General features: G+C 31.4%; 1 protein-coding gene across 1 annotated transcript; it reads left to right on the forward strand.

Annotated features, from left to right (window-relative positions):
- On the forward strand, window positions 1-1470 carry LOC136089297 (uncharacterized). Its single transcript, XM_065815230.1, has 2 exons — window positions 1-90; window positions 244-1470. The coding sequence occupies exons 1-2, from the start codon at window positions 71-73 to the stop codon at window positions 1346-1348; spliced, it is 1125 nt and encodes a 374-aa protein (XP_065671302.1). The 5' UTR covers window positions 1-70; the 3' UTR covers window positions 1349-1470.
- The last annotated feature ends 9129 nt before the right edge of the window (window positions 1471-10599 follow it).

Here is a 10599-nt window from a genome sequence, read left to right on the forward strand (position 1 = left end):
TTTTTTTCTAATTTAGTCACAGTATCTAGCATCAGTTTCTTCATTACAAAGGCTTCCGTTTTACTATTCAATGAGAGAACCGTTCATAAAGTAGTTTTTGTTATTTAATTTTAACGCTTAAATTATGCTATATTATTTTTATTTTAGAAATTGCAATTATCTTTGCAAATTAGTTCTCAATATGTTTTTTATACACTTTTTATATACGAAGTATATAAAAAACACAAAATTTGATATTCTTAGGATGCAGCAAGCACCCCCTGCTTCAACAATTCCTATGCCTCCAACATCGTGGCAAAACTCCCTAGAAGATGGAGGCTATATGTCAGACGATCAAGTAGGTAGTCCAGTCCACAATAACTCTTGGATTCGTGCTGTTGATACACATCCAAAGCAAGTTAATACAAGTTCTGTTGCTCCATCATGGAGCATGTGGAATCCTGTTCCTTTTCCTATTTGGCAATTTCATCTAAGTGCTAATAATACTCCTGAACATTACATGACGTCATTTTGTATTTCCCCTAATGAGCATCCGCGTTGTAGTCAAAGAACTTCGCCTATTTTTATTAAAGATAGTCCTTCGTCTCCTTTAAGCGTGATCACAATATCAAGCACTAGTGAAAGCGAAGAAAACATGTCGTTTAGTTGTGATATGCATCTTAGTAAAAGAAACGAAGGAAGATTTAATCACTATGATGTTGGAAAGGCTTGGCAGTTTGTTCCATATAACTCTAGAAAATGTGTGGCAGAAACTCCGAGTCCTGTACCATCTCGAAATTTAAGAGAACTACCGGTATTGCATAATTTAAGAAGTCCGCAAAGTACATTTACTGAAAGAAATACTCATTTATTAGGAAGTGCATTTATGGATTTGCGATATCTCCATCCAACAGCAGAACAAGTTGTCTGTAAACAAGAGCCTGTTAGTCAAGGTTTTGATTCTCATCAAGAGTTTGTAACATCTTTACCGTCTTTGGTTCCTTCCCTAAACTCTTTTAGTCCTGTTGCAATAGTTCCATCTTTAACATCCTCAACAAAACATATGTATCCTTCGTGTTATATATCTCCTGTATCAAACGCTTTGCGGCAACAAACAATGAACGTGCCATCAAATCATTCTGTTTCAAGTGCTTATCACGCTGATTTATGTAGTGGCCGTTCTGAATACGTTGGAATGCACATCGGAAACACCTTGTCTAACCAACATGTCTCTTGTAATCACTGTTGTATGAGTCGTATTCCTTCTCCGTGTTCACAATCTTATGGGACGTCTTTACACCGCCCTGCTTTTCAAACCGTGTCTCAATCAGAATTATCTTGTCCTACTTATTCGTATTTCGGTCGGTGACTTTAAAAATACTTATTATTTTATATACTAAGCGATATTGCTAATTCCTATATGTCTTCTTTTATACCATTTAATCATGTATGAAAAGCCTGTTTTTAATGTTCTTACATAAATGCGAAATATTTCTTCATATTTAGTTAATTTAAAAAAATCTTTAAAACTTTCGAGGAAAGACTTAAAAATTATTTTTAAATATAAATGCGTTTTAAACTCGAACTTTATGATTTATAATTTTATTTAAATAGCTTTAAAATGATATCTTTTAATTATATGAATGAAATGAAAAGAACAATTGAAAGGAATGTCATTTCAAAACTCTACATGATGAATGTTTTTTAAAGTCAATTAAAAGATGTTTCTTTCAATTTTCAAATTTTCAAATTCAGAATGTTTATTATGAATAATTTTTTGCTTACTTTGGAATAATTTAGGGAAAATATTTAAATTTTTTGAATAATTACCAGGTTCAAGTGAAAATAGTTTATACGAATTCACATTGCGACGACTGGTTCCAAATCACGATTTTTATGTAAATATAGACCAGCGATATTTCTTAAATTGCGTAATCTCTAAATTTTTTTAAGTTGGTAAAGGATTCTATGGGGTTCTATAAGCATGTGCGTAGATAATGTTGTATATAAACTGCGAATTTCTTAAATTATTGTATTTGTGGTCACCATGTACGTTTGTGTTAGTATTTGTAAATGTTCGTAGCATTTGTGAAAAACTTTTAAAATAAATGTGGAAATGAAAGTAAAAAGCAGTTATTCTTTTTTTTTTTTTTTTTTTTTTTAAAGAAACGCATGTCATACGTTAAGTTGCAGATTTCAACTTGTCTATTATTTAATCAACGATTTAAAGGTTCGTAGTCTTGACTTTTTCAAAGTTGTGTATAAATTAATAAGTTAGGTATAACACTTTTAAACAATCATTGTTTAATATAAATGAAAGAATGAATTTTTTTAATGTACTATTTCAAAACTATACAGAAATAAAAAAATGACCGCTTATTTTCCGGAAAAAGTCACCTGCTAATGTATATTTATGAACATAAGAGATTTTAGAGATGTTACTATAAAAATGATTCTTCTTTTTAAAATTAAATTTGTGCTAACTTAGGTAAGCAAAGTTTTTGAAAAAACTATCGATGGATGAAACTCTGTTAACTCTGCATGCCAAAGACGTTGCAAATAGAAAACCTATTTTAAAAATGCATTTTGCATTCGCGAGATACTAACGTTTTTCTACTCTTAGTTCACTTTTATCGAGTCCTGCTACGTGTCACGATTTTTTTGAACTGGTAGAAATGATAAGCAACGCGACGTTTTGATTTAAAAAAGCAGCGAATTTTAAATTCTTATTTTAAAAGTGAGCACTGACTGGATTTTCGAACCAGTTTAGCAATGGCACTCGGACCATAAATTTAAAGTTGCAGAACAATTGATTTGCACAGTAAAAGTTGTCAACTATGCAGCGGAGCGTCGTATTAAGTCGTATTTCAACATTTTGATTTTGCAACAACCATTACAACAGATCCTGAGGTAAGGGTGTAGATGTTGCAAGGTGTCAAGCAGCTTAGAAAGTCGTATTCTAGTTTCGATAAAAAGACACTGAGTCTGTAAAAATACTATAAGTTTTAGTGTCTAGAGTGTGTTGATTATTTTATTTTAAAGACCTGTATGTTGTAGCTTTTTTCTTAAACGTTGAGAATTGTGTTGCCAATGTCCATCATTGCTTGATAACATTTCAAAGATATCCTTGCTTTTTACAAAAATTTATCAAAATGACATTTAAGACTAAATTACTTAACAAAGTAACTAACTACGAGAAGGTAAGCCATAAGAATTGGCACTCACCTGCATACTGTCGTTTTTCCCAAGGATAGCCCTTCATTTTTAGATTTTTTTCTTATTTTGATTGAAAGTTTATGTAGAATAATATTAATAATGTTGCATTAGGTTAGCCCACCGTTTCTGGATTCTTTTCTTATTAGGCAGTTTATGTAAGTTTTTTTTTTTTTTTTGCTCGTTTACATTTGTCGTATTTTACAAACAAACAAACAAGGCATCTGAAAAAAGATCATAATGATCTTATCATCAGAACCTTTTACGGCTTTAGACATTTTACAGCAAAACAAAAATGAATAAAAAAAATTTCAATAAACAGTGTAAATAAATCTGACGTTACTATATATAGAATCTATATCATTTATATTTAAGATAAAAACAAAAATTAAAACGTTTCATAAAGCGTATTTTACAATAAAATAAAAGTTCTAAACAAAGATTACAAAGTATCAATTAGATGTACTTGACTACATCATCAATAGATAAAATAAAATTTTTCAGTTTATATTTGAAAGTGGTATAAGTGTGAAATATATCAAAACTTGACAAAACAATCTTATTCCAAAGATACGGTGCGCGATAAGCAATACAAAACTTATTAAACTTGATTCAACAAAGAGGTTCATATATGAGAAAATTATTTCTAAGTGTATATTTATTTATTGGTTTTTCACAAAAGAGATCTTTAAAGACAGATAAGGACAATATATTTTCCACAAATACATAAAGCATAAGACATTAAATACATTAAGTTTATATATATTGAGAGTTTTCATTTCAATAAAAAAAGGTTTGGAATGAGTGTATCGATCCGCAAAATTAATAAAACGGATCGCATGCTTCTGACAGCGGTAAAGACATTGTAACTTACTTTTTCTGTGCTTCCCCATACAATATTTGCATAACTTAAATAACTATGTATAAATGAGTAGTAGAGTTGGGTTAAATTTTTTTTACTTAAATATGTTCTGGATTTATATAAAATTTCAATGCTTTTGGAAATTTTTGTGCTAATATAGTCAATATGTGCTTTTCATGTGATGTTTTTATCAAGAAAAACACCCAAAAACTTTGGAATATTTAGAAACTCATTAGAATAATTATTATTACTAAAAACAAACTGTTTACTAAAAACAAACTGTTTAATTATTATTACTAAAAACAAACTATTTAGAAACTCATTAGAATAATTATTATTACTAAAAACAAACTGTTTGATAAATAACTTCTGAACCATTTTATGACTTTGTAATTTACTCCATAGTATTTCAGTTTTTGTATCAAAATTTGATGATCGACAGTATCGAATGCTTTCGATAGGTCGATGAAAACACCTAAAGTATATTTAGATTTTTCAAAAGAATTTGAAATTTCACGTACAAATTGGATAATTGCATGTTCCGTAGAATTGTTTATTTTAAAACCAAATTGGTTGACGTATAACAAATTATTAGAAAGAAAATAATTGTATAGTCTATTGTACATAATGCGTTCTAGTATTTTTTAAAATGTGCAGAGGACGGAAATAGGACGATAATTACTGATATTTTTTTGATCTCCCTCTTTTAAAATAGGGGTAACTTTTGCAATTTTTAATCGGTTAGGAAATACTCTTTGATGGATAGACGCTCCATATACTTTAAAAAGAATATCTTTTAATTGTTCAAAACATTCTATAACTATATTACCGTTTATGTCATCTGCTCCGCTTGCTTTGTTTTTTTATAGTGATTTGAATGCAGAACTATCTTTTCAGAAAAATTCTTGAAAAGATAGTTTTGAATATAATTCGTTGGAACCATAGCAATTATCCATCTGTACTAGAAAATTGTTAAATTTTGCTTTGGTAAAAGCAATTTTATTTGCTAGTTTAGGACCGATGTCAATAAAAAATTTGTTAAACTCGTGAGCTATATCTCTTGGATCACATATACGTTTGCTATCAACAATAATCATCTGGGGGAGAGAACCTGAGCATTTCTTTTGTCTACCACTCATTTTGTTCATTACTTGCCAAATGCGTCTTGAGTTATTTTTGAATTTATCTAGGAGTTTTGAATAGTAATTTTTTTTCAAATTTTTAAGAACTTTTTCAAATAGATATTTGTAATCTTTATATATTTTCTCATTTGAAGCTGATTTTGTTTTGAGATATTTTACATACAGCTTCTGTTTTATCTTGGATGATTTTTTAAATCCTCTTGTTACCCAAGGATTGTTTATATTTTTTGGAGTTATTGTTCTTTCAATAATAGGGAAGTTTGCATCATATACAGAGTAAAAGGTTTCAAAAAAATTATCGTAAATTTTGTCTGCATTGTCATTGAAGTTAATATGCTTCCAGTGCAGTAACGATAATTGGTTTTTAAACTGGTTTATATTAGTATGGTTAAAAGTGCGTGTTTTAATTTTGATTGATTTATTTTTATTTTCATATTTTGAATTAAGTGTAAAAAATATTGGAAAATGGTCAGTATTGCACCCGTTTCAAAAAAGGAGTCATAAAAGTTTTTAATTTTGTTATCTTCATTATACAGAAGACAATTCATATTTAGGTCCCCAATAATGAAACTCTTTTTTTTTTCTTAAATACCTTTTCTAAAAATACTTTGTTCTAAGTCATTCGAAATCCACGTTTCAGTTAAACAAACTATATTAAAACGATTTTTTGTTTCATCTAACAAGTTAAGAAGTGTTTTAAAATTGTTATTAAGACTTCGAATATCTACGTGTAGAATTCTAATTTTATTTAAACTTTTGTCATAAACATTTTTAAAATGAAACCCTTCTAATTTGCATAGATAGTGATTTAAGCAATCCGAGCAATTTTTTATAATAGGGTTTATATTTTCATCAGAATTCAGTTCAGTAAAGTTAAACCTCATAAATTCAAAATCACTTATTCCAGCCATTTTTATTATTCTTTTTAATTTATCAGATCATTTATTTTAGAAAAGTTTCTTTTTAAAATTTAGTGTAAGGGATAGGGTTTCTAAATTCTCTGCATAAAATTCTATCATATTTAATAATAGCATACTTACCTTCACCGCGCAATCGTTTGAGCTCTTCTCATAATTTTTTGCGACTCTCGATCGTTTCCTTCGCGATCGTTTCCTTCGCGAAATCTTCGTTGATAAACACACCAGTACCTTTCAAGTTTTTAACGGCGTTTAGAATTCTGTTCTTGTCCTGATAGATTAAGAGTTTCAGAACTATTGTTCTGGGTATCTCTTGTTTTTCCTACTCTATGTGCTCTTTCTACAACTACTTCGCTGTTTATTTTAAGTTGGTTTTTAAAAATATCTTTTACTGTATCTTCACAATCAGTCCAGGTTTCATTCGGTTTTTCTTCTACTACATCTATTCGGAGGTTATTTCGTCTATATCTATTTTCTAAGTCGATTGTTTTTTTGCTCAAAATGTTCAAATTATTAGTAATGTCAAATTGCTCAAGTTATTAGTAATGTTGCCTAAGCTTACCCTCCATTTTTGAATTCTTTCCTAGTCTTAATTTAGGTGTGATATAAATCCATTTTTTTAATTTCTAATAACAGATTTTTAAATTAGTAGTTTCATAACCCTACTGATATAAATCAATATGGGATCCCTTTATGAGCCGAATTTTAAAATTCACTTGAAAAAAATATGTAGTAAAACTTTCACAACAGTTTAGGGTTAAAATAATAGAAATATAAATTTATTTTTTTTCTAAATTTATGACACAATAGGTTTGACCATGGTTAGGCAGTACCTAAATAATTTATAAAAAAAAGAAAGTAAAAATTATTAAATTTTTTTTAACCAGATTAAAACATATTGCATAAACGTAGTAGATAAACACAAAAATAGCAAAGTTATTGCTGGTTACATACATTATTTCATTCCTATATAATACGTGATGAAGTTGTACCACTCTAAATACCTGAAGGAGTTATTTTGTGAAACCCATGGAAACAATTTTTGTTCTGAGTCAGGCGAAGAGCTACTTTGCATTTTGTACTACATGCCCGACTAGACTGCGATATATCCAGTCGACAAAGATTAAGAGATACCAACAAGTCAGAATATTAGCAAGTCAACTCCTCCCATAAACTTGTTATACACCTTTATAACTTCAGGACAGGAAACATTAACATGTGATTTATTTTTTCGATTACATTTTTTAACACTTGATAATGAAATAAGAGTTGAGAATGTAGAAACAAGTTGAACACATTTTTTCAAGTTGTTGTCAAACCATCTTACCAAAACCAATCCTGAATTGATAACTGTGAAATAGCAACTGCTCCCATACCCTTTTTTTTAGTTCTTTCTTTGTTGAGAGTGGACATTTTTTTAACTATGTTAGATCTAATTGTTGCTGTGGTTAAAATTCCATCAGCTTTTAGCTTCAAGCGCAGATCCAAAAATGTAAACCATTTGTCAAAAAATAGTTTTCGGTTTATCTTTTTTGGAAGTATTTTGCAAAGCTTTCTTACAACATATTCCAAATTTTATTTCATATTTCGATTGGCTTCAGAATACAAAAAAAAAATTATACATGATACCAGATGCGCCAACTCTAACAAAATTTTTGAACTGCTTTTTTACTGACTCGTTTGCAATGTACTGACGTATAACACTAAATTTGGTTTTAGCAGGAATTATTTGTTCCTGTTTACTCTATTTTTCCTTTCCATGTTTAATAGAAATGCAATTTTTCCTCACATTATCAGAACTGGTTGCTTCTTAAACAGTTTATTGTTATTACAAGCAACATCATCTTTCTTTGTATTGTCATTGGCATGGAAAAAGTGGCGTAGTTGTTTATATCGATTTCTTGACATAGAAAAGACCATTAGGGGCATATTTTGTTTCTTTTGCCCGATACATGTGGCAAGCTAGTAATAGTAAAACTGATATCATCAGGTGCATACCAAGAAACTTATCTATTTTATCTTTATTTGTGTTCATAAATTTTACATTTTTCTAAACACTATCAAGGTTTGTTTGTTCTACAAGTGCATTAGTTACAGAATTATTCCAGAACAACATGAAAAAAAGTCAATGGAGTCATTTCATCAAAATATTGGGGTGGTTGACTAAAAACAGCCCTAGAAAACTCTTTTAATTTAACTCTTTTAATCTAGAATTTCTTTTTTTCTCCATTGAAAGATATGTTTCAGCTGCATACAATTATCAGTTTCACTTACGTTATCACTTTCAACATTATTATCTCAATCACTATCAATATTTGCTACTTTTTCATCATTCATCCTTTCGAGTGAAAAATCAGGTTTTTCGTTGTCATCATCCTCCAAATCAGATAGCTCAGAATCAGAGCAAAAAAATAATATACAATGGAGAGCTTCTTCAACATTATATCTAGTTTTATAGTTTTTCTCCATCTGAAATATATACAGTATCGGACAAAACGAGTGCAACCAAATAACGCTAATTTAATTTCTTTATATAAAAGTGCTGCATTTTTTCAATTTAGAAAAATAACTATGTAACTGTTTAGAGACAAAGTTCTTCAAGTTTTATTCATCACAAAGTTCATTATTTGTACACAAAAATTAATAAATTAATCAAAAGTATTAAAAAAAGTTGATTTCCTTCTGGACAAAACAAGTGCAACTCGACAAAATGTTGACCACGCTGTATTTCGCTATCAATAGTTTGCGGCGAATCCTTTGTTGTCGATCACAGCCTTGCATCTTCGAGGCATAGATTCGATCAGGTGATCAATGAAACTTTGTGGAATCGCTGCCCAGGCCTTTTGGATTTGTTTAAACAGTTGATCCTTATTACGAACACCTTCACGATTAATTGTGCGGTTGACGATCTCCCACAGGTTCTCGATAGGGTTGAGATCCGGAGATTGAGGCGGCCAATCCATCACCGATAGGTGGTTGTCTTGAAACCACTGCTTGACTACTTTTGCAGTGTGTTTACTTTTGCAGTGTGTCTAACCTAGACCGTTAGCAGAAAAACACCCCCAGACGATTAAATTGCCTCCACCATGCTTCACGGTCTTATGACAGTAACGTAAATCGAGGCGTTTTCCGGCCGGTTAACGTACACGGCAAATGCCATCGCTTCCAATGATGTTGAACTTTAATTCATCACTGAACAGGACAGTTCGCCATTTCTGCACATTCCAGTCAATATAAGATGTAGCAAAAAGGAGTCTTTTCTTCTGGTTTTTTAGTGAAATCAGCGGTTTCTTTGCAGGGCGTCGAGAAAACAATCCGGCTTCAACAGCACGTCATTTGATTGTTCGGTCCGATACAGGCAGCTCTAATTGCTTTTGTATCTCGACTGATGATATCCAGGGATCCTTCTTGACGGATCTGACGATCATAGAATCCTCTCTAGAAGTGGTGGAACGCGGTCTTCCACCTTTGTTATTTGCTGCCAACTTTCCCGTAGAACGATATATGTAGTCTTGATACGGTCCATTTTTTCACGCGATATTTATCACAAATACTTTTTTGGTACATTCCACTTACGTAATTGCCAATAATTTTCTTTCTTAGTTCCAATCCAAGACTGTCGGGAGCTGCACTTGAAGCCATAAAAATAATAAAAATAAATAATGACGCTTCTCTAGGCTTACTGTGTTACATTTACTTTGTGATGATTAAATTTCTGGAAGCTTCAGCATGCTTCTGGAAACTTCTGGATACTTCCTTTAATTATTAAAAAACTTCCGTGACGTTGACACGGACCAGACTTAAGAAAATGAAAGAAACCAAAAAAGTTGCACTTGTTTTGCCCGCTGCAAAATGGCATTTGTCAACGAAATTCTGCCTGTGTGCTGTCAGCTGTCAGCTGATTGCTCATGTCATGGCATGCTATGACTCCAGATTCCTGAACTGTTTGCTGTGGTAGTATAGTTCGTTTCGTTTTTAAGACATGTAAAATTAGGAACACTTTTTAGCATTGTTCGATGTTGGTTGCAAATGTTTTGTCCAATACTGTATATCTCGAGCAGCACAACTTAGAAGGCCCAACGTTAGCCCAATGTATTTGTGATTGTTGTCCCACCGAAGTGCTTTGGTTGGCCGTAGGTTGGCATTGTATCGGCATATGATCGGCTATCCATTGTCCGTACGTTGGCGGCTTATATTCTCAGCGTTGTTGGCAAAATGTCGGCCTACTCTTGGTGTTAAATTGTTGGCGCAACGTTGGCTTAAACAAACTGCTACAGTTGGCAACATATAGGCATAATGGATTTTAAACTACGTTGACCTTAGATTGGTGCACCGTTGGTGTAAGTTTATTGGCGCGATGTTGGAATAACAAAATGTTTAGGTTGGTGTTGTGTTGGTATATAATCGGCAATACGTTGGCCCGTTCAAACTGTTGTGCGCGTCGGTTATGTCGTCGCGGTTTTTTCATTCTGTAAAATACTCATTT

The sequence above is a fragment of the Hydra vulgaris genome, chromosome 13, assembly GCF_038396675.1.
Source record: "Hydra vulgaris chromosome 13, alternate assembly HydraT2T_AEP".
Classification (NCBI taxonomy): domain Eukaryota; kingdom Metazoa; phylum Cnidaria; class Hydrozoa; order Anthoathecata; family Hydridae; genus Hydra; species Hydra vulgaris.